The 25116-nt window shown below is 43.7% G+C and overlaps 1 protein-coding gene across 16 annotated transcripts in view; it reads left to right on the top strand.

Annotated features, from left to right (window-relative positions):
* sws (patatin like phospholipase domain containing sws) overlaps positions 1-25116 on the top strand; it is a 152020-nt gene that overhangs the window by 47998 nt on the left and 78906 nt on the right. For all 16 annotated transcript variants that reach the window (XR_013311053.1, XR_013311054.1, XR_013311052.1 and 13 more), the window contains 4 exons: positions 3968-4099; positions 4553-4676; positions 5049-5098; positions 20287-20350. Coding sequence is in view for 11 of the 16 variants with exons in the window: in XM_077648357.1 (XP_077504483.1) it covers positions 3968-4099; positions 4553-4676; positions 5049-5098; positions 20287-20350 (370 nt within the window). In the remaining 5 variants the exon portion in view is untranslated. The remainder of the gene's footprint in view (positions 1-3967; positions 4100-4552; positions 4677-5048; positions 5099-20286; positions 20351-25116) is intronic.

Here is a 25116-nt window from a genome sequence, read left to right on the forward strand (position 1 = left end):
ACGTATTAGGGGTTACTACAGATACATCAATTGCCCTTACTGCAGGGCTGCTGCATCTGCGTAGAAAAGCGCATTGCATGCTGGTACACCCCAGTGCAGTTACAAATGCAGTGTAATGCAGCAGCCCTTTGTTCAAGTCAAGGTCACTGGTTTGAACTCTTGTTATTCAAATTTTTTTGTCCCCTTACAGCATGAATTATAAATATTCAACTGTGTTGTAGTAACAAATTAGTGTTCTTTTCTTGCAAGATATAAATGCATAGATTGTCCCAACGCTGTCACACACGTGAGAACTTTCCTTGGCACAAGCATTTTGGTGCCTTTACTATTGAATACATAGCAAAATTTAAGGCAGTATACTTTATATGAATGTATCATTTGGCTGCTTTTACAAAAACTTGTTCCTGGTATTTGCATAGACATGTCAATATGATTACTGGCTGTGTATGAGTGTAGAGCACACTTAAAACAGCTGCAGTTATAACGAACGCTCGCTTATCATGAATGAGGGTCGTGCTACCATCAGAATATGTATTACATTTACGGCAATCAGTGGTACTGCATCTCACATACAAGGAGCAAGCGTGGCTGCATAACTCTATTATAGCGAATGAGGAGGTGCCACAAACCTGGCCCCGCCGTCAAAAACCCCATTCTTCCTTCAGGTGCAGTGACCAAAGAGCACCTCCCAGGCCCTGTGACGCAATCCCCTCTCTCCTTTGGAAATAGCATGGTGACTGAAGAAAGTAGTAATAAAGGCATGGTGCGTAAAATGCAAAGAAAACTGCTTACCAGTTGCGGTCATTGAAATGCATGCCTTGGAAGGCGACGCTTGCGCTGGTATGAAGCACACCAAGCTTTGCATTTCCATCTTTCTGTACACGTGCATGGACACAGCAACCGACGGCTGCCGTTTGTTAATGGCAAGCCTCGCAGGGTGAGGTGTTTTGCAAGCTGCGTTTTTGTACACTACAGGTCCAACGCAAACGCTTGGATGGCAAATGACTTTTGATCATTTGACAAGTGCGCCACTAGACATTAGTTTAGAAGGGCAGTATTCCAGATGTTTCAGAGAAGACTTTAGTAATTTTCAGAAATAGGCTTTTTGTGTTAAAAATATGGCTTTTGCGGCATAGTATTATCGCTGTTGATGGACACTAGAAAACCAGTGAATCGTTTTAAGTAGTAAGCTGGTTAACTAATTTTTAATAATTAACTTTTTAACTACATATTAGAGTTAAGTGCCTAGTTGCAGTTATTGTAGCCAGTCGTTAGTAATAGCCATATCAGTTTTTAGAATTTCAAAAACTCAATTATCCTCGGCGCTGTGGCCCAAGAAAATTTGGCTGCATCATGCCAAAATACATGCGCCTTCGAAAAGCATTCAGGCAAGGAAGCCTTTGCAGTGCACGTAACTAGTCAAAAAAGCCAAATTTTGTCAAGCCGCAGTGCAAAGGGTAATCGGGTTTTCTAAAATTATAAAAACTGATATGGCTATTACTAACGACCAGCTACAAATCTCTAATTACAACTAGGTGCCCAGCTCTAATAGTTAAAAAGTTAATTATTAAAAATTAGTTAACCAGCTTACTACTTCAAACAAATCACCAGTTTTCTGGTGTCCACCAATACTGGTACTAATACTATGCTGAAAATGAAAAAGGCATATTTTTACCTCAAAAAACGTATTTTTGAGAATTACTTAGTCTTCCCTGAAACACATAGTATGAATTACATGCAACTGTTTGCTGGGTGGTTTGTTCTTTTCGAGCACTGCATGGCAAAAAAAAAAAAAGGAAGCTCCTGCTTGTGCTCGACAACTGTGCTGTCACCATGTGCTGTCTTCACTCACTGCGGTGATCAAGCTCTTCTGTCACCGAATGCGATGCAAAAGACCATCCACTCGACATGATCATCATTCATGCACTCTAGGGGCCCTATTGGTGGCGCTCCACAGTGTATTCTGGTAGCAACTTATAGACGAGGCTCCGATATCTCGGTTAGGATCTCTTTGTCGCTGCAGTGAAAATGATTAAAGCCGCTTGGATGGAAGTGACTGCTGTGGAGTGCATGATGAATTGCTTCAGTGCGGTAGAGTTTATGCACCCTGGAATGACTAAGGATGCAGTCAAACACCTACAAGTTCAGACATTCTTGGATTTGTTGTAATGTGTCATTCATGCAAAGCTGGCCGGATATGAAGTCGTTTAGGATGACGGTTTGCGCAGGTGATGGCACCTACATCACAGAGCCATACACTGATGAAGCTACAGTGCATGAAGCATAAGCATTCCCTAACTGTCAAGGATATTATGAAGATGTTGAGGAGGCTGACCTCACACCAGCTGCCATGAATGCTTCAACCGCGATAGTTATGTTGCATCCCCAAAGCAGCTTGTTAGCAACAAGTGTTTCGGCGAGAAGCACACGACCGCGCTCGCAACCATGGAAAGTGCCGTGACAGGCTGAGCAGACACGCAGAATGAGCTGCTCTAAAAACTAAACATCACTTGTGTCTGGCTTTCTATTTTTGGCTGTAATATGAGAAGTCTACATGCTGCGAGCCTCGGATACAATGAATGCAGTCTGCATGACCATCAGGTTTGTTATAAAGGGGCTGGACGGTACTTGGAAAATGAACTCTGAGGATGTATAGCTATTAATAATGGAAGGGAGCAGTGTTGCTTAGTGTTTTTGAAGTATATACACATTTTAAGCTATTTTACTGTATTTTAAAGATATTTTAAAGTGTATCACTAAGGTTTCTTAAATGCAGTGGTCTTCAAAATTTTCATTTCAATTTCAGTGCACGACTCTGCACTTCATTGTAGTTAGGATTTTTCTTTGACTTATCAAAAGGGTCAACATGTAGTTGAGAAAATAGAAACAGGAATGGTAAATCCATCGAACTTCACATTTGCTAGACAGATTAGTATTGTGTACTTAAAAATTGCCTGTTTGCCAAGATTGGATATATTCCTGTGTACAGTACACGTTGTTTCCATTAAAATCAACCCACAAAGGCTGTAACCAACAACGTGGCACATAGAAAACCTAATTCATCACAGTATTGTACTTCATGAATTGTGGGTGCGAAGTGAAGAGATAATTGATAGATATAGCCAACCGTCAAAAGTTCTCAATGTTTGCTGTTAGCATGCATTGGTTGCTGTTAGCAGCTGCCTTCTGTTAGCAGCTGCCTTCTGATGGAAGTTCTGATGTGCAGTGGCCTCTCTGTCTGTAGAAAGTAAGCTTTGTTAGATAGAATTTTGAAATGAAGAAGGCATTGCCTGTATTGGCTGTCTTTTCATGCCTGTAGTCCATTGGATTCTTTGCTTAATAGAAATCAGATGTCATCTTGTTGGCTATAAAGACTTAACTAATTTTACATGAAAAGGTGAAAAATCTCCTGTACTTTCTCTTATATCAATATGGCAGTCTCTTATTATACTGATAGCATTGAGATTGCTACTGAACTGAGGCCTTCACCTAATAGGGCTTGAGAGATATTTTAAAAAATGTATATAGGGACCATTAGTTGAAGTACCAAATTCAGTTTCACAAACAAGAAATCCCGTGAAAAAACAGCGGTGAAAAGGAGACAGTAAAAGGGAGGCGAGTGTGTTTGTGCCATTTCTTCTTCATGAAAGCATGTACTACCAACCAGCCAAAATCACCGCACCAAATTCAGTATTTCTTTTTTTTTCATATTTGGTATTTCATCCATGTGGCATGCATTCAGGAACCACTCTTGAAACATTCAGCTCTGAAGCTTCTATTAATTGTAAGAAATTCATTCTCCTCCAGGCTTCTTAAAATAAAGGTCTTTGTATTCCTTGTAGATGTAACATGCTGTGTATTATAAATGGAATCTGTATCTAAATGCACTCTCACCTTTCTCCTTCTAAGTCGACATGCTTGGCTCAAGAAAAGTCTGCATTGGGCTTGGTTGGTTTTGCTCTTGCAGGATTCTGCGCATGAATCCCACTGCAGTACTGTTCATGGCAAGATCTGTCATCGAACGGTTGTCGCCCTTTGTGCGTCAAATTGACTTTGCCCTGGAGTGGGTTTACATCGAGTCTGGCCGGGCTGTCTATAGGTGAGTGTTCATTGTCACATTCATTGGGAACGGGCTGCGTGGTTTATGTGTTGTTCTATTTCTCTGAAGTGAGGAGCCTGGTTCTGATAGGGGTGCCAAATTATTGTGCTTACTCTAATCTTGAATTTTCAAAAAGTCCACAGAAGAGACAGTAGAGAATTCAGTAGTGCATGCACAACAACTAGCTGGCTAGTACTATTTTGTGGGCTGTCTTTCATATACCACGAGTAAATGCATGCTTGTCAAGGTGCCTTATTTTTCCTACCTAGCACTCATTATTTAGTTAGAAAATCTGTGGTGCCATAAGAGGCACTTCTCTATGTGGGCTGTTAGCATAAAACTTAAACCGTAGCCATGAAAAAGCAAGGGTGAAGTGCCTAGTAACATCCTAGCTCTATCGGTGCATCAGTCACGCTACATACTGATCTGTACATGTCTTGCATTCCTCTGCAGGCAAGACGAAAAGGCAGAGTCTACAGCCATAGTGCTGAGTGGACGTTTACGTTCTGTGCTGACAAGGGCTGATGGAAAACGTGAAATGGTGGGAGAATATGGTCGAGGAGACCTAGTTGGAGTGGTACGTACACTCATCCATGATGTGGTCTATGTGTCTGCATATAGGTTTACTGGACTGAGTCCTGTGCAGTCAGAAATGCATAAAAGCAAGCAAAAATAGCAGCTTGTGCCATCACCTGTCTGTGTTGGCACCTCTTCATTGCTCTTTCATTCACTCTGGTATCCCAGCAGCAGCAGCATCTTTCCCCATATCAAGCTTCCACAGAAGCTTTGTGACCAGTAAAAAGGTATTGAAAGGCTGGTTTGGGTTTGTGTTATGGCTGTAACAGGTTTTTATTGTACTTTTTTAGGAGTCATGTTGACTCATGCAGCATAGCAATGTTAGATTAAAAGGGTGTCTACTGTACCTGCAATACATTCCTTTTGTTTGCAGGTGGAGCTTCTAACTGGAGCCAAAAGGGCAACCACTGTCATGGCAGTGCGGTGAGTAAAGTTGTAGCATTTTATAGAGTGCAGGATGTTTGAGAGATGCTCGAGGCAAATACTGTGTGTGGCCTTTATTAGTGAAAGGTATTTTTCTTTGCCTAACAACATGCTTTTCATTCAACATGTTTGCTTTCGTGTCATGTTCAGACTGAATATATTTTAGCAATCAAGATGATAAGGTAGCTAAGAGAAAAAGCAGGTGGTTGTCTTTTTAACCAGTTACCTTTTGCAGCTTCTGGTCTTTTTCCAGACCGGTGCTGTTGCCTACACTTAGTATGATGGCACGAAACCTTTGAGCGTGCAGATTGCTGACACTGGCAACTTATTTGCCAGGAGTGTGAAGCTGTTCACTCACATATTGCAGCAACTTGTACTTGACAGCCTTTAACTCTTTTCTTACTATACCTATTCAAATTGTTCATTAACAGTGGCTTAAAATGTCTCGTTCTGTGTGATCCGGGCTGTTTCTGAACAAGTAAGGCCATCTAGTATGTTGTAAAAGAACTGTATATTGGCTTCTTCATCAGCGTTATGAGGGAGTATTTTTATACTCTTCGACTCGGTAAACCGCTGCCAGCTTTTAGTCTTCTGCACTGCTCAAAAGCGGGCTTCGCTTTGCTGTTGGTTTCAAGACAAGCACCAGCTGCTACTGACTACGCACTTTTTCGGTACGCTGCTTCCGAACAGCACCGTGAAGCTCTGTAGTGACCAGTGCAAAAGGTGCAAATATGGCAGTGCATTAGCAAGTCACAGATGAGAGCACTGCAATCTGGCACACAGACCACTGCTGTCACATGGTGGGCTCAAAAATTTCGCAGGCTTTCATTTTCACCAAATTAAAAAAGGAAGCACCTGGCGCAGATCACTTTCATGGCGCTCGACAACTTTCTAATTCACACCTGAGCATTTACAGCCATATTTACGGGCGACGCAGGGATTGAAAGTGAATTTTTACTTCTTGGTGCAGAGCAATAAAATTTGGTATGCTTAATGGGTAGTACAATGAATGCTTAAGGGGTGGCGCGGTTTTCGAAAGTGAAATTTTTAATTTTTTTTTCCGTATTGCATTGATGCTTGGCATTCTTATTGGAAAGTCCTTTGAATGCTTAAATACAAAATTTTACTAAAATACAACCTTTATCCTTAAAGTTTTGAGACTGGTTTATTTTCTTCTCCAAAAATGATTCCCCAAAACAAATGTTGGTACATATGTGTAGCGCCATCTTTTCGGTCTAACCTGAGCTATTTATGTTAATTGCTGTGGCAGCCGCTAGATGGCACTACATGTAGAAAGATACGTTGTCACTAGTCGTTTGCACATTCTATTGTGAATGAATATGGAGAGATGGACGTCCATCTCGAACAGCGTGTAAACATAAAATTCTGTGTGAAGCTTGGCAAGATGGCCACATAAACGTATGAGCTCCTTCGTGATGCTTACAGCAACGAAACATTTTCGCGGGCGTGAGTTTTCGAGTGGCACAAGAGGTTCGTTTCGGCAAGGGTGCTCTTCAACCTCACGGAATGAAAACAACGTGGCTTGGATCAGGAAAATCATACAGCAAGACATTAGTAAGAAAACATGGCACCAAATTTTGCGTGAGAACTTGGCGAAACGAAAGCTGAATGCCAGACTTGTGCCGCTCTCTCTCACACAGGACCTCAAGGATACGCGGACATCAGTGAGCGCTGATTTGCTCTCCGTGGCAGAGAAGGATGCTGCATTCGTCGACAGCATCATTGCTGAAGACAAAACATGGTGTTTTCAATACGATCCTCAAACAAAGAGGCAGAGCGCCGAATGGCCGTCCACAAGCTCTCCGGCGTCGAGATAGGTGCGGCGATAGAAGACCAAAACAGAGATGATGCTGATAGTTTTTTTCGATGCCAGAAGTGTCATACACCACGAGTCTGTCCCAAAAAGGCAGATGGTGAATCAGGAGTTTTATATCCATGTGCTCCAACACATGCGTGATGCGCTGCGACGCCGTCGCCCGGACTTATGGGCATCTGGACAATGGAGCCTTCTCCACGATAACACAAGGCCGCACACTGCTCTCAGCGTGACAAAATTTCTCACCAAGCACAGCATTACTGTACTTCCCCATCCGCCATACTCGCCTGACCTCTCCCCATGAGATTTTTTTCCTGTTTCCTCGTGGGAAGAGAGCCCTAAAAGGTCGCTGGATGGGAAGCGTGGAGGCCATTCAAGACGCCACAACAAAGGAGCTGACAGCCCTGACAAAAGAAGTGTTTTCCAACTGTTTCCAAGGCCTCAAGAACCGTTGGAAGCTGTGTATAGACTGCAAGGGAGACTATTTTCGGAGGGGTGCTGCAGAAATGATTTCAATGTTAAATGCATTTTTTTTAATGTACTCAGTCTCTGAACTTTACGGACAAAGGTTGTACTTTAATTAGTTTTGTATATATTTTATATAATACGCAGCAGTGGCCTAGTCGTTTGAGCATCCGCCTAGCGTGCAGGAGGTGCGGGGTTCGATCCCCAATGCCGCCAGGTACCCACCGGTGATACAATGGGTACAAGCTTTCCCCTGCCTGGTGCTTGGCTTCTTTAGGGTGAAATGCTTGGGAAATGGGTCTCTGACCCCATCTTGAGTAGACGAAACAAACTTGTACCATGGCGCTCTTTGGCCACAGATGGCCTTGCGCCATTAAAGTAATCATAAAAAAATATATGTATGTATATTTTATATAATAATAATAGAGCAGCGTGTAACAAGACAAGAAAAAAGGAGGAACACAGAACGACCTTTTGTTCTGTCTTGTTACGCGCTGCTCTTTTATTATGGATCACCAACTCGCCCAACAAGCAACACTTCTGCAATTCTATATTTTATATGCTTCATTGCTATATCAAACTTGCAGAAAGCCTGGCTTGACAACAAAACATTAGGAGCCTGCATTCACGCTTAGGTTTTACCCAAACGAGTGGTTGATGCAGTGATATTCTCCAAATATTTTTAGCAGCCTGATTTTTTTTTATACACAGAATGTTATATCCACGCTTGCATAATGCACCCATTATCGTCAAATTAAATTAGTGACAGAGTAAAAAAATTAGAGTAATTTGGAAACATAGGAATGTCACTGCATTAAGAATTGATCACGGAACACAGTACAAAAAGATCTGTGAAGCCATTGTCATGCTCTGCTTTCTACAAGCAGGACAGTAGGATCAAAATACACTTCTGAGAAAACTGGCATTTTCACGGAGATTTCAGCCAGTCTTTTTTGCTATATGCAGTCACAAAAACATTTTTTAAAAGTCACTTCTGGGCTGTTTTCAATGAAAATTTTTGGGATACATATAACTAAAAAGCTTCTATAGATGCCAAATATGGTGTTTTCTAAAATTTGATTTTTTTCAATTTTTGTGATTTGATTCCTTAAAAAGTTCATTTGTGTTGACAAATAATGAAGTAGGTGGAACGAAAAAAAAAATACTAACCACTACTTCACATACCTCGTAACAAAATTCACTTGATTTCAATTTGGAGGAACACTTTTGTTTTTTATTTTCATCTTAATCTACTGGTTATATTCTGCACATTTCTTAGTCGCTTGATTGATGGTATGAATATGGTGTATTGTCGAGTAGCCTTTCCAATAGCTAACCTTGCCCTTTGGTCGACTGAAATCTAAGGTTGATCTAATTTGATCTGTAATTTTTCAAGTCCTTGACATCCCTTTTTTTATTAAGATGGTGTTAATGATCTTCCAAGATTCTGCTACTCTTGAGGTTGAGAGACACTGTATATGCAGAGTGGCAAGTTTTCCTAGCAGAATGTCCCCACCATCCTTCAACAAACCTGCAGTTACCTGATCCTCACCTGCAACCTTGCCAGCCGCTTGCCAGTATCCTGTCTAGCTGCCCTGCCCCCTACCGCCTCTTTCTTTGCCTGTGGGATGTCTAATTTTCTCATACAACTGGCTTCATCATTAGCAACCTGATCTTTTTGGCTGCTGTAAAGGTCTTTGTAGAATTTTTCGACTATCTATCTTATCTATGTTGGTAATAACATCGCCCTCCTTGTCTCTTAGGGCGTACATCTGATTTTTGTTAATGACTAACTTCCTTTTGACCACTTTTAGGCTACTTTTTTTCTTTAGAGCATGCTTGATCCTTTCCATATTATACTTCTCTATATCATTTTTCTTACGTTTATTAATTAGCATGACAGTTATGCTAGCTCGATCATAACTATGAGGTTAGAGGCTTTCGTACTATGGTGCTTCTTAATGAGGTCTTTCGTTTCTTGGGAGAGCTTGCCAGTATCCTGTCTAGCTGCCCTGCCCCCTACTTGTGCACTTCGTAATTAAGGTCGTCGTCCTTTGTTAAAGTGGAATACCTGTTCTCCCAGCAAGATCCCAGATTTCTCTACTTTCCCTCTGACTGCTAAATCATTTATGTGCATCCTGCTTACCAGTTTTCTCTGTTCTTTGTTCAAATCGAGGCTGACTCAAGACCTCACCATCCTATGGTCGCTACATCTCACCTTGCCAAGCAACTCCACATCCTGCACAGTGCCAGAATGTGTGCACAATATGAAGTCTATTTCATTTTTAGCCTCACTATTCAGGCTCTTCAAAGTCCTCTTAGTTCTGCTTATTATAGAGGGTATTCAAGATCCGTAAACGATTTTGTAATGTGAACTCTACTAATAGGTAACTCTCCCGTGCTATTCCTAAAATCTGTGCCATAGTCCCCCACTGCGTGTCTTCCTGCTTGCTTCTTGTCTACATTGGCACTGACGTCACCCATCAGTACAGCGCACTGTGTGGTTACTTATTGCCGATTCCTCGTCTTCATAGAACTTGACTATCTTGTCATTATGACTGGATGTAGGTGCGTTGAATTGTAGAACCTTCAAATTTAACTCTTATTAAGCTTGATTACAATAGCTGCCACCTTGTCATTAAGACTGTAGAATTCCTGTTTTGTCAGCTATATCTTTATTGATCAAGAATCCCACACCTCAGATTTCAGATTTATTTTAGTATTTTCATTGAAAGCAATAACAGAAAAAATTACAGCGCATGAACAAAAAGCTACTAACATAGTAACTTGACTAGGTTCCTACCCCTACTTGGCACGGGCAATAGTAATGATTGTAAAGTGAGCATGCATATATTTGGTACAAAAAACGCCAAGTGCTGATACACAAAGCACTAAAAAATGAAAAAAAAAATTATATAAGTAGTAGTGGCTGACCAGTCATCAATGTTGTAATGTCTGATATCAATTTACATTCACTATAAACACAAACATTTTCTGCTTCCTGCATTCATCATTGGGTAAGGCACATAGATATGACAGACAAAAGACACTACAGCACAACATTTCTTTGGCCTTAGTCACCCTTGCGCCAAAAAACTCCCAACTAACAAGCAGCAGCAGCATAACATTCATAAAAAGCAATTTCCATTTGATTAGGAAATGTTGTCAAATGTGCTTTCTAGAATAAGGTATTTTTTTCATTGTCCTTTGCTCATGTTATTTATGTTAATATTTTATTGTTGAAGAAATTCAAGTAATCAATATGGTAATGTAGCACGTGTAAGAGATGTGGTTGCCATATGAAAAGGTATAACCAGCAGTCTCTCTTCCTGAATGAATAAGTCATTTCCAAAGGTCTTTGCAAGTTATGTAGGTTAACGAAAACTGTGTTATTACTTCCAAGACTATGTTTGTATTTTGTGAGAAGATTAAACCTGTAAACATGCTGTACAGGGAGTACATTAAGCTTGGAAAAGAGGTTTCGTGTATGAGCATTATGTGGCGCATGCACTGTGTGACAAATAGCTTTTTTTCTGCAGCAGAAGCAATTTGTTAATGTTAGTTCGAGGTGTGTCTGTCCAGACAAGGCTGCAGTAATTAATATAAGAAGCAAAGATTGCATTGTGAAGCATCAGTTTAGTTTGTTGGAAGCATCTGTCTAAACCTGCATAGCATGCCACAAGCTCTTCCCAAGTTTCCCGCCACATGTTCTATGTACACATTCCAGTTCAACTGTTTACTAAAGGTTACTCCCAACGTTTTGGCTTCTTTTACAACTGTTATTTGTTCAGAGCCAAATCGTATATTGATGTCTCACAGCAAATAACCTTATGGACAGGTGAAAATATTATGGCTTTTGTTTTGGGAATGTTAATTTCGGAGCCATTGGCTTCAGTCCTCAGAAGCAGTTTTAATACTTGATAGTGTAGTATCTGCTAATAAAGCCACCGCGGTGGCTCAGTGGTTATGGCACTTGGCTGCTGACCCGAAAGACAGATTCAATCCCGGCCACAGCGGTCGCATTTCGATGGAGGCGAAATGCTGGAGGCCGATGTGCTGTGCAATGTCAGTGCACATTAAAGAACCCCAGGTGGTTGAAATTATCTTGAGCCCTCCACTGCAGCGTCCCTCATAGCCTTAGTCGCTTTGGGATGTTAGACCCTTTGGAATGTTAGACCACATAAAACCAAACTATTTACCAATAGTGTGAGGTCACGAATACTATTTGGTTGAAAGTAAACGCTAGCTTTATCTACACGAATGATGTAAGATGCAAGTTCGCAAAGATTTATTATATTGTTAATATAAATATTATATAGAACTGGTCCCATTGCGCTACCCTGTAATTGATCCTTGAGCTAACACTGAGTAGAGAAGATTAACAGTCATTAATTACAACACCTTGTTTACGGTGGTTTGAATATTGTTACGGGCAAATACTAGTTACATTTATTTACAAGTATTGGGGGTTAGAATAAAGAATTCCTAGTAGGGAGCACCAACATGAACAGGGAGCTGCATTAACCTCCTCTTCTTCATTCGTCCTTTCACGCGAGAGGCCACTTCATCTTCCACTGCCACTTCGTTGTAAAATGACTCCCGGCGGCACGAGTGCCGTCTCGGCGCTAGGCCGGTGGTCGAGAAACGACGTAGTAGGGCTTGAGATGCATGACGTGAACAATATCAATGGGTGGTCTACTTGATGAGGATGCACGCGTATGAAGAGCAACTTCATACGTGACGTCGTTGACCTGACGCACCACACGATCAGGGCCATGGTAGGGGGACAAAAGTTTCTCAGAGAGACTGACGCGGCGGGAAGGAGACCACAGAAGAATGAGCGACTCCGGTTCGTAGGTGACGTGGCGATGGCGATTTTCGTACAGAGACTTCTGTGCTTGCTGGGACGCTTGGAGCCGACTACGGGCGATTTGGCGAGTGTCTGCAGCTTGAATAATGGCGTCATGGGCGTAGGCGTTGACGGGACGGTCAGCGGATGGGACAAGTGTGTCCAAAGGCAGGACGGCGTGTCTCCCATATAAGAGATAGAACGGAGAGTAACCAGTTGTGTCATGCCGGGAGGTGTTGTAAGCGAACGTAACATAGGGAAAGGTAGGGAAAGGTAAGATCCCAGTCTTTGTCGTCAGGGGAGACGTACATAGACAACATGTCTGTTAATGTCCAGTTCAAACGCTTGGTTAGCCCGTTCGTCTGCGGGTGGTATGCTGTTGTAATCTTGTGCTTGGTTGAACATGAGAGCAGGATGTTGTCAACAACTCGAGACATGAAATAGCGTCCGCGGTCCGTGAGTAATTGACGAGGGGCACCATGTTGCAGAATAAGATTGTGCAAAAGGAAGTCAGCGACATCGGTCGTGCAGCTCGTAGGCAATGCACGGGTTATAGCGTACCGAGTGGCATAGTCGGTGGCTACTGCGACCCACCTATTTCTGGATTCCGAGGTCGTGAATGGTCCAAGGAGGTCGAGCCCTACACGGTGGAACGGCTCCACGGGCATGTCTATAGGGTGCAGAATACCAGGAGGTGGTGCCGAAGGCTTCTTCTTGCGTTGACAGAGGTCGCAAGTGGTGACGTAAGGCTGGACTGTGCGGTATAAGCCAAGCCAAAAGAAGCGGCGCCGTATCCGGTCGTAGGTTCTTGCCACACCAAGGTGTCCAGCTGCAAGCAGGTCATGGAGTTCTGCGATTATAGAAGAGCGCAGCTGCTGGGGACTGACTAGAAGGTGGGAGGGCCCGTCAGGACGGAAGTTGCGGCGATAGAGGATGCCATTTTTGGTATCGAAGAGCCGCAGGGAGCGCTTCGAGCTTCTAGAGCTGAGGCCCTCGATGATGGTTTGCAAATATCGGTCCTTGCGCTGCTTCTCGGCGATGTTGTGTAGATCCGAAATGCCAGACAGGGAAGGGATACTGTCAGTGTCACTGAGATCAGGTGGCTCAACAGGGCACCGAGACAGGCAGTCAGCGTCTTGATGAAGACATCCAGACTTGTATACAACAGTGTACGAATACTCCTGAAGGCATATCGCCCAGCAGCCAAGACGCCCGGAGGGGTCTTTCAGCGAGGACAGCCAGCAAAGGGCATGGTAGTCCGTGACAACAGAAAAAGCACGCCCAAACAAGTATGGCCGGAATTTAGCTACAGCCCAAACCAGGGTGAGGCACTCCCGTTTGATAATCGAGTAATTTCGCTCGGCAGGTGAAAGCAGGCGGCTAGCATACGCAACGACGCGGTCTGGACCCCGGGAGCATTGTGCGAGCACTGCTCCGATCCCGTAGCCGCAGGCGTCTGTGCGGAGTTCAGTAGGGACCGCGGGATCAAAATGTGCCAGAATCGGTGATGACGTCAGCAGGCGGACAAGCGTGGAAAACTCGTTTTGTTGATCAGGGCCCCATGTAAACTCGGTGTCTGTCTTCAGTAGGTCAGTGAGGGGACGAGCGATAAGGGAAAAATCTTGAGTAAATTGGTGAAAGTAGGAACACAGCCCAAGAAAACTGCGCACATCCTTTTGGGACTATGGACGAGGAAAGTGTTGTACCGCTTCAATTTTAGCGGGATCAGGATGTACACCGGAGGCGTCGAGGAGATGTCCAAGAATGGCGAGTTACCGGCGGCCGAATTGGCATTTGGGCGAGTTGAGCTGTAGCCCAGGCATACGAAATACAGTCAGGATACTGCTGAGACATTCAAGGTGCGAGGCAAAGGTGGGCGAGAAGACAACATCATCGTCGAGGTAGCACATACACATAGTCCACTTAAATCCACGAAGGAGCGAGTCCATCATCCTTTCGAAGGTAGCTGGTGCATTACAAAGTCCGAACGGCATGACTTTGAACTGGTATAAACCGTCAGGTTTGACAAAAGCTGTTTTTTCGCGGTCCTGCTCATCAACGGTGATTTGCCAATAACCGGAACGAAGATCAGTGGAAGAAAAGTATTGAGATCCGTGGAGGCACTCGAGAGCGTCATCGATCCTTGGGAGTGGGTACATGTCTCTTCTTGTGACACGGTTCAGGTGGCGGTAATCAACGCAGAAATGCCAACTGCCGTCTTGCTTTTTAACAAGGACGACGGGAAAGGCCCAAGGACTGGAGAACTGTTCGATGATGTCCGTAGCGAGCATCTTTTCGACTTCCTTTTGCATCACTTGGCTTTGGAACTGGACACCCTGTAAGGCCGGCGGTGCAGAGGAGCGGCGTCACCGGTGTTGATACGATGCTGCACAATAGTCGTACGCGCTAAAGGGCGGTCATTCAAATCAAATATATCCTGAAAGGATGCCAGTAAATCGGTAAGCGCCTATGCTTGGTCTGCAGAGAGATCGGAAGCGATCATATTGGCATAATGGTCAGGTCTCGAAATAGCTGCGAAATGACCGTCCGAAGAGGGCGGTACACAGTTTGTGACTGCGGAGATCACGTACTCGTCGGTCGGGGACTGCGTGGCGAGGCACATGCCTTGAGGAAGCGTCTGGACGTGCGTACTGAAGTTGGGAACAGGTAGATGTGCGCTGTTTGCCGATACTGGGACAACTGTGTGTGCAAGGGCAGCATTCTTTGTGACGGGCAAATCAAGGTCAGGAGTGATGACATACTGGCCGTTGGGAAGAGGTGGAAGATTTAAGCAAAACGTTAGTAGCGGCTGCAGGTGGTAAGCGGGTGAACTCAGCAGTACAGAGACGGTGCACAACTGGGGCAGGTGGTTCTAAGAGGAACGGCAGGTACAACTCAACAACACTTGTAACACAGTCAATAAGGGCTGCGTGCTCACTAAGGAAATCAAGGCCGAGTATGATTTCATGAGGGCAGTGATTGAGAACGGTAAAGAGTACGGTGGTTTGGCGATCAGAAATCGTCACACGAGCAGCACACAGGGCGTGGACTGAGGACGTTGTGCCATCAGCAACTCGAGCAACGGCTGTAGGAGCAGGCGTCAGTACTTTGCAGAGGCGGCGACGTAGGTCGGAACTCATCACAGAAATGTGTGCGCCCGTGTCAACCAGAGCAGAGACGGCAACTCCATCGACTTGTATGGCCAGTAAATTCCGCGGGGCTTGAAGAAGCACGAAGAACTAAACGAGGATTTTGGGGCCGGGTCGTCACTGCAGCATCACCTCTAGATGCTGCAGAAGCTAGTTTTCTGCCTGTGATCGTCCATAGGGGCTAGGAGAGGAAGCACGTGGTCATTGCGGCGAACGGGACTGGCGGCGCTGTGGGGATGGTGAACAGCTGAAGCGGGGCGGCGAGACGTTGGTGGTGGGGTTTGATGGGTCCAAGGATCGCGAGAAAGAGCTTGAGCGCGGGCAGCGTCGGGGCGAAAAGGGGGAGTCGAGGAACGGGTCCGCTGGGAGGAGTACCATCGACTACAGCAATGACGGGCGATGTGGCCTACTCGGGAACAATTGAAACATATGGGCCTGTTGTCAGGTGTACGCCCCTTGGAGGGATTGCATGGTCGAGGAGTGGCGTAAACAGGTGGACAGGATAAAAAGGAGGGACTTCGGGTACTTTGGGGGGATGAATAGCGGCGACTGAGTTGAAATCCAAGTGAGCAATTTCCTGTCGCACGATGGCTTGAATAAGAGGAAGGGTCAACGGCTGGTCAGCCACAGGAGTTGCTAAGGGAGCCAGACCAATTGCTTCAAACTCACGGCGCACAGTACGGGTCACGTTCTCAGGCGAGGTCGGCTGGTTCCGAGAACAAAGATCTTGGCAGGAGGAAGACGCAGCCGTGTTGGGCAGGCATGCGATATGCTGGGTAATCCGTCGGCTTTTGGCGTCCTCGAAGCGGCAGCATTCTTTTATGATGTCGGCGATCTTGTCACATTTTTGTAGATGAGCAGATTGAAAGCGTTGTCTGCAATGCCCTTGAGCACATGTCCGACTTTGTCAGCCTCGCTCATCTTTGTGTCCACTGTGTAGCACAGAGACAACACATCTTGAATATAAGAGACTTAGGACTCCGTGGATGACTGGGCGCGACTGGCAAGAAGATCTCTTTTAGTGGCAAGCTGCCGGCCGAGTGGTTTTCCGAAAAGGTCGATAAGCTTCTGCTTACAGTCAGCCCAACTGGTCAGTGTCTCTTCATTGGCATCATACCACTTGAACGCGTGCCCTTAAGGTAAAAAACTATATTCGCAAGCATGAAAGTTTGGTCCCAGCGTTTGTTAGCACTGCACCGTTCATACCTGCGAAGCCAAGTCTCGACGTCGGCGTCATCGTTGCCAGAGAAGGGTCCAGGATCACGAGGGTGAGTGAGGACGACGGAGGACATCGATGCTGCCAAATCTTGGGGGGGATGCTTCCGTTATTGCCGGCCGGGGTAGGTGTCGTCCGCTACGTAGTTCCGTCTTGACGCACCTCCACCAAGGATGTTACGGCGAAATACTGTTTACATTTATTTACAAGTGTTGGGGGTTAGAATAAAGGGTTCCTAGCAGCGAGCACCAACACGAACAAGGAGCTGCATTAACCTCCTCTTCTTCGTTCGTCCTTTCACACAAGAGGCCTCTTCTTTTTCCACTGCCACTTCGTCGTAACAATATGACTGAAGAAGCTTACTAGAAACTACACGGAACCTGTAGTGTTCTAATTTTGTGGGCAATATTTTATGATAAATTCTGTCAAAATGCGTTCGAGAAATCGGTTAGGATACCTAATGTCAATTTGTTATCCTCAAGCACTCTAAGTATTCTTTTTGTGTTCACAAAGCTAACTACATAGACATGCCTCAATGGAACCTAAACTGCTGTTGTGATAGAATCATGTGCTTATCAGAAAATGTTGTAATTCGCTTGCATATAATCTTTCCCAATCCCTTGGAGAAATAGGTAGCACAGAAAGGGGTTTATGATTTGAAAACTGTTTTTATGCCCTAATTTATATTATAATTCCCACTATAGCATGCTGCATAATTTCTGTGATGGTATCAGTGTGTAAGCAATTATTGAAACTGTGACAAAGTGCTGGCATCAAAATATCTAGAATGAACTTAACAGGCTCAATTTCCAGATCATTGATGTCCCTGGTTTTACTATTTTTTAATGCCATGAAAGTAGCGTAAATATCATCGCAAGTTAACTGTTCGGAAAATGCTGTTTTAGAGTTAGGTGCACGTAAGTATTTAATTTTCCCAGTGTCAGTTATAGCTCTTCCTGCACCAAAAGAATTGAATTGTTTGTTAAACATGTCTGCAAGGTTCTTGCCTATTAGTTTTTTACCGTCTATTTTTAGCTGAAGTACCTGACTTGTTGCATGTGCCTGAGTTCATTAGTTTAAGCTAGCGCCATAACATATCAGTCTGAGCAGCAGAACCATTAAATAGGCTCGCAAAATATTTGTTCTTAGTTTTACGCAAAAAACGTCTGACAGAGTCTCTCTATTATTGAAGGCTGAGAGGTCATCCAAGTTTCTTGTTTTGGTAAACTTGAGTATGAGTGTTCCTTCTTTTTTATCATACTCAAGCATTTGTCTGTTACCCAAAGCTTTCGTAACTTTTTTACTTTCTTACTGTCTTAAACCAAAAACAATCATGATATCATGACTTAAAAAGTGACATAAATGTTTCATATGCTTCTTGAGCCGTTCTGCATTCAAACATTGGGCTCCAGCCTGTAATGGCTATTTTGATATGGAATGCTTCTAGGGTCCTACAAGTTATTTCTCTGAGTATAGGACTCTGCATGGGTGTTCTTTTTGTTTAAGAAATGCATAACTTTTGCAGATCATATTTATGGGAAAGTGATCACTTAATATTGTAATTATTGTACCCGACCTAACACAGTCACTCACTATATTAGTCACGAAGAGGTCTAAAAGGCTTTCTAAATGATGGGTTGTTCCTGTAGGCTCAGTAGTGACATTTCTACACGATAATGAACCAACCAAGGTAAAATTCACGTAAGGCTGCTGTGTTCTCCAACAGCTTAATATTGCAGTCGCCATCTACAATGGCTTGCAACTTATTTAAAGTGGCAAAATTTAACAGCTTCTCTATAAAGCTAAGCAAACGGTTTTTGTTTTCATTAGGTGGGTGCTAAATTACAGCAAATAGTAGTTTCTTCTCACATTGAGTCATTACAACCTCATAATTTGCATTAATTGTCAATTCTGGTTGTACAGCACATGCAAATTGTTTTGATATTAACTGTAGTACCCTGCCACTGTGCGGGTGGGTCCTGTTTATGAAAAAAAAAAAGGCTGCCACCGTCTGGAAGACGTTGAAGTAACGAGCGTTAGCTTTATTGGCCATGCATAAAACGAAAGTCTTTCCGCATCCAGCGGGGCCTGTGAAGAAAACCCTGAGCGGTTCGGAAAAGTAACAACTTTTCCACCTAATGGAGCGATCGATGCCTACCACCATCTGTCAGAGAAATTATGATGCACGTCTACCCGTTGTCGAGTTACACCCCCTCAAGATATGTCCCAAACGGAATTTGCTTCATTTGGGGGGTCAAGGTGGGCCTAGAATTCTGCTTGCGGTGCAGTATGGTAACGCTTCAATTAGTAATTGCATGTACCACAGCACGGTGGCCAAATCCTGTTCTGGTGAAAACATGCATTGTTGGCTCCGGTCGCCAGGATCAGGCCGCACCCGAGGCCTGGTTATTCAATTCCATCGACACTCGCATTTTTTTTATCTGGTGGAAAATTGCGGGAGCACCAGGATTCGAACCGCGATCCCCTTGCCTGCAAAGCAGGGGCTCTACCTGTGTGTCATTGCTGCATCTGCTATGAATAGCAGTGAAGCCTTGTTGTAATTGAAAATCAAACAGAACCACTGTGTACATGGGTTTTGCTCATAGCCTTTTTCCTGTTTCTGTTAGACTGCACTATATGTTGGTGGCTGTCCGTGTTATATTCAACATTATGCAGTCAGGTGAAGGTGTATGCATAGAAGGGCCATTTTTGTTAATTTTTTTACCTGAGAAAGTGCTTTTGCAGCTGAAAAAATGATGAAAGAAACAGTGTCCGGGTATTGGTTTTTACTAACTGTAATATGATGTACTTGAGAACGATTTTTAGGGAACCTTCAGCATAATTGTGTTTTATGCGAAGCATATTATCAGCGTTTCACTTCGGCGCTCGCGACGGTTACACGCCGGCTTCGACCTTGAGCTATACCACGTGACACCATGACGTCACCACCGAGGAGAGGCAGAGCCGCATCTTGCGCCGTCGCGACGGTTGCGCGCCAGGTGACCACGTGGTACCACGTGGCGCTACGGCGACGGTATATAAGGGAGGCTGCGCTTGCCTCCGATACACACTCGTTGCGATGGCTCCTGGAGGCGCGGCTGCACGGTGGAATGAGAAGCGAAAGCTGCGGCGTGCCACGGAGAGCCCTGAAGAGCGGGAAGAACGTCTGGCTAAGGAGCGTGTTCGGGCTGCAGCTCGGCGACAACGGTCTACCACTGAAGAGGACGACGTGAGCAATGCTTCCACTAGTACGGACAGTGAGTCTAGTGGTACTTCTACTCGTTTGGAGCGTTGGAATGCCTCTAGGCGACTGAAGCGTGCCCAAGAAACTCCCGAACAGCGAGAGCAACGGCTTGAAAAGGAGCGGGCAGCTCGATGCGAAAGAACAAGGAAACGACGCGCAGAAGAGGTGGCTAAAAATAAATTATGATTTACTGTGATGTACTGGCTCTGTGTGTGTTTCTGAGATTAGGCAAGAGAGACCAGGTTTAAACGAGAACAGTCAAGAGAAACCAAGATTAACCGCTAATATGCTTCGCATCTGCCGGGCTTAACCAAGTTAAGCCTCTGCCATTTTTTCTCCACTGAGTGAAAGCAGTGTGAAGAAATTCTGAACCTCAGCTGAGAGGGGGTTGTCATTTTAGTTTTTTTTTTTTTTCACAACATTCACAGGGATACCGAACTGGCTAAACTACCAGAGGGGCTCTTGAATGTTATCAAGATCAAATATCCTGTGGTAAGCCCACCTTGTGCATATTATGACTTTTAGTTGCATGATTTTGCTTTTTTTATTTTTTTTATTGGAAAAGTATTGATGAGATGGTCATCTGAGGCCATATGTGGTAGATGGCTCTCAGGTTCTAAAAACAAAGTCCTCGCTTTAACATAAGGCCAACAGTTGTTAATACCAATGAAGGACAAGGAACTTTTTTTATTTTACTGTATGTTATAGTGAGGTGTGTAATGAGGGTTCATAGTGAAGATAGATTGGAAACAAAAGCAAAAATTGTGCAAAGATAACACGATGGCTTTTCCTAAATATAATGATGCGTATCTTTCTTGTTAATTTACTTTGAAAGTTCCCGTTCTCCCTGCTTTTTCCAGCTCGTTGCTCAGCAGTGGTCTCTTCAGTTTTGACATCGTTTATTCATGCCATTTTCATGTCCTTGACTTTGGTTATGTTTGATGTGCAGTTTTTTGTCTGATAGGCTCTCCCTTGTTTCTCATGCTTGTCTGGAGCAATGGTAGCCAGTATTTCATATTTTTAATGCACTGTGTTTTTTTTATGCTTTACTACATATCAAAGTGTAAAAGGATACCCAGTACTACCATGGTCAGTTTGTTGAACTAATGTGAACATAGGTTCACATTTAAAGAACTATAAAAGCAGAGGCAATAAGGGAGCAGTTACCCATTAGCGTCCACCCAAGCACAGCCATATGGCTACAAAGGAAGGGTATACAGCTTTCACAGAAGCTTTGCAGTTGAACCCCGGACCGGGACGAATTTCTCTTGAACTGTTTAGGTTTTTTAGGTTTAGGTTTTTTGGGGGTTTAACGTCCCAAAGCGACTCAGGCTATGAGAGACGCCGTAATGAAGGGCTCCGGGAATTTCGACCACCTGGGGTTCTTTAACGTGCACTGAAATCGCACAGTACACGAGCCTCTAGAATTTCGCCTCCATTGAAATTCGACCGCCACAGCCGGGATCGAACCCGCGTCTTTCGGGCCAGCAGCCGAGCGCCATAACCACCCAGCCACCGTGGCGGCTCTCTCTTGAACTGTGATCAATTTGTAATACAAGAGCAATTACTCATTAGCATCCATCCAAGCACAACCATATGGTTACAAAGGAAAGCTACACAGCTTTCACAGAAGCTTTGCAGTTGAATCCCGGACCAGGACGAATTTCTCTTGAACTGTGAAGCTTCTGTGAAAGCTGTGGAGCTTTCTTTTGTAACCGTATGGCTGTGCTTAGATGGATGCTAATGAGTAATTTCTCTCGTATTACAAATTTAGTTCACCTTGGGCGATTCCCCGAATACACATGGGAAAAGCAGAGGTGTTTCAGTATCCATGTAGGTTTCTTGTGCACACATTACTGCTGGAGCCGACATGGCCCCTTGTTCAGAAATGTTAACGACGCCTGTATGTGTACTTAGTTGCAGATATTGAACAGAACAGGGATAAGGGACCCACATAGGTTTCAAAACTTTGTTGCTTTTTAGCTTCCTTTGCCGTGGACAATGACTTTATTTTCATCCTTTAAATGCCACTTTAGTACTTGCAAGTATTGAATTAATTTCAGCTGCATCCACTGCCTCCTAGCACTTCAAGATTCACAAATCTGCTTTTGCTGCTTCTTGCTGGTTGCCAGCTGGTAAAGACCTTATCTCTCATCACTTCAGATGCAGCCATCTCTGTTTAAATGCAGATTACAAGTGGGCTGTCATTTGTGCAGCAGTGCTCATAGTACCATGAACCGCAGTAACATAAGCAAAAGCAAAACATGAATTAAATTAATCACAGGGCTCATGAATATAGAAGCGGTGGGCTAGATGGTGTTACGTGCAGAACTCCTGAAAGGTAATTGGGGAGTGTGCTGTGGTTGTACTACTGCGAGGCGATGCAGTCTGAAAGACCATTTCACAGATGAATAGCACAGGGCAGGGAAGAAAATGTAAAAGTGTACTATATTGTTGCACTCTTACTACAGGTGTAAAAGTTAACGATAGTCAGTCCCCAGTATGGTTTCCCTTGTTATTCAAGGCAGTGCTTTACATGCGGATGAAGTCAAACGCATCTGGTTAAAAGGGAAACCAAGAAGACAGGTTGGCATCACTGTATAAAGGAGTACAGACACCAAATTTTGGATGTGTGTTATTCCTTTATAATGGTGTGCAAGACATTAGTAAGCATAATTGCCATGTGGAATTTGCCTGTACTTAGTGAATATTATATGTATAATTTAATTTCTTCTCATGTTATGGTTCTCGTTGCAGTGGCCAAAAGGTAGCTTTGGCATCACAGGTTTGGTTGACCTCATGTGAGGCATACAAAAACGGTGCTATAATAGCTTCATTCATTGTCATTCCAGCTCTTGGGGCAGGCTCACATAAGACTTGTAATGAATCGGAACACAGAGTACTGATTATATCAACTTCCCAAGTAACCTGAGGTGAACATTGACGTCACAGCCACTGTTTGGCTGCTTGAACCTGAAATTGCATGAGATGAGAAATTCAATTACAAGTCGTTTATCAGGCATACAAGACTTCACATTGAGATCCGTGTATGTCTTTTGCACAGGAAAGAACATAACATGCAACCTAAAATTTGGGGCTCAGGCTCCTTTTAAAGGACAGGGTAGGCCCTACACCTGCCATGTATATTTTAGGATCTATCTGTGACCTTTTTTTTTCTCAAGATCTGCTGGGTTAGAGCATTCATGTTGATATCATTGTAACCAGTGTTCTCTGTTATCTTTGCTGAACCAGAAGTATTGTTTAATAAAAATTAGTTGTATTTTCAAGCTGAAATGGGCAATAAACATCCTGTGAAATAAGTTTCCCTGCACTAATTTTCATAATTCTGGTTCAGTACATTTCCCTTATGCTGTATCAGTAGTGGGAACAAAAAATAATTTTTCTAGCAGCTGTGGTTCTGGAGAAAAATGGCCAAATCTTGCAAAAATTGAAATTTTGATATAATTAGCTTTGAAGCGAAAAAAGACCGATTAAAAATTGTGTTTGACAAATGCACTTTGATGTATGATTTCAATCGCCACTAGTCTGGTGGTTCTCTCCACTATTGTCATTTCTCTTGTTCATTCGCTTCCTTGCTTTCTGGGCCTCTTTTGTAATGTGCTCTGTAGCCCTTTCCACAAAGTAAAGCCGTCGCCGGTTGATCTCAAACAGCCACAGCACTGTGTAGCTAAATGCTTGAGGCCCGTGTACTGTGCGATGTCAGTGCACGTTAAAGAACCCCAGGTGGTCGAAATATCCGGAGCCCTTCACTGCGGCATCCCTCATAGCCCGAGTCGCTTTGGGATGTTAAATCCTCAAACTAATGCAAACCAAACCACTGTGTAGTGTACAGGTGAAACTGTCGGTGACAGGAAATGACCTCTTGGCCAATTCTGTCATATGAAACATCCAGCATTCATGCTGGATGTTTTAAGCATCTGACTGCGAGTAAGCACATCCTTTCCAGTATGCTCTAAAAACTAAATTGTTAAATGCTCATCTGTGTTTTGTGTCTTCCCATGAGGGATTTCTTTTTCTTTCTCAACCAGTGTATAGCCATGGTCAGTAAGTCATGTTTAGCTTGTCCGTCTGACCTGCTGATAGCTAGAGTTTCGAAGAATAACCTGTGGTAGACGCTACCTACCATATAAACATTGTGCCTCACGTCGGGTAGCATTGCCAGAATTCAACAGTACGGTTGCAAACATAGGCTGATTAGCTTGTAAGCATTGCTTCTAGAACCACTACTTCTGCGTTAGTCATTCTGTTAACTGTCTAAATCGAGCCGCAGAGCTAAAAAGAAATCGATATTGCTCGTGAAATCTCGCTGCAGCAGTGAGAGAGTAAACAATGCGCTTCAAGCAAATCACACAGCATCTGATGCTAATCTAGCGAAAAACAAAAATCTAGGAAGCTTTTTGCTCTTGCCAGATAAGCACTAGACCTGGAGCACTAGACCTAGATAAGCACTAGACCTCTAGACCTGGAGAAACTCACTGTAAATGTTTTCTTACTTTTTTCAATACAGAAGAGCTACACATCAGACATAGATGTAAAACAGCATGGTTGGTCACCGGCCAAGCTTCGAAGAATGTAAATTTTTTTGTTATAAAGCTGTTAGCACGCAAGTAAGACAAACAATTTTCATATCGAGAAAAAAAAAAAGGAAAATCTTTTTTTGCATTTTTTTTCCTATCCTGTTTCCTTAAATGCCTACTTGACCGAAATTTTGCAAGCCGTATAAAGGTTGTTTTCTTATAGTACACCCCCAGATTATGTTACCCACAAGACATTATGTTCCAGTTTCAAGCAACTGAGGCGCCAGTGGCACGCAAAAATCAGTCTTCAATACCTACACTGGAAAAATGGGTGCCATTACCACCCGCTGGAGGTGACGCATGTTTAAGACTGGAGTCCGGACAATTTCGGAGCGTCTGCTTGATGCGGCTCGTGCAAAGTGCTGGTGCCGGTAGCTCATGCAGCACTTTGCTTAATACGTACTGGTTATATATCAAAAAGCATATATTAAATCACATAACACACGTCTTAAATGGGATGAAACGCCCCAGAAAAAGTTTTTATTTGCTGTGGTAGACTAGAAAACTCCTCACACAACCTCAGTGAAGATGATCACGCTGCGATGCTAGTGAGCGTTGTTTGCCTGGCAGTATTCAAGTTCAGCCTGTGCAAAGTTCAGACATTGCAAAGGAAGGAGGCATATTGAAATGGAGGCCATGAAGAAAAAGTGCTTGTATTAT

Source organism: Amblyomma americanum, chromosome 1 (genome assembly GCF_052857255.1).
Source record: "Amblyomma americanum isolate KBUSLIRL-KWMA chromosome 1, ASM5285725v1, whole genome shotgun sequence".
In the NCBI taxonomy this organism is placed as follows: domain Eukaryota; kingdom Metazoa; phylum Arthropoda; class Arachnida; order Ixodida; family Ixodidae; genus Amblyomma; species Amblyomma americanum.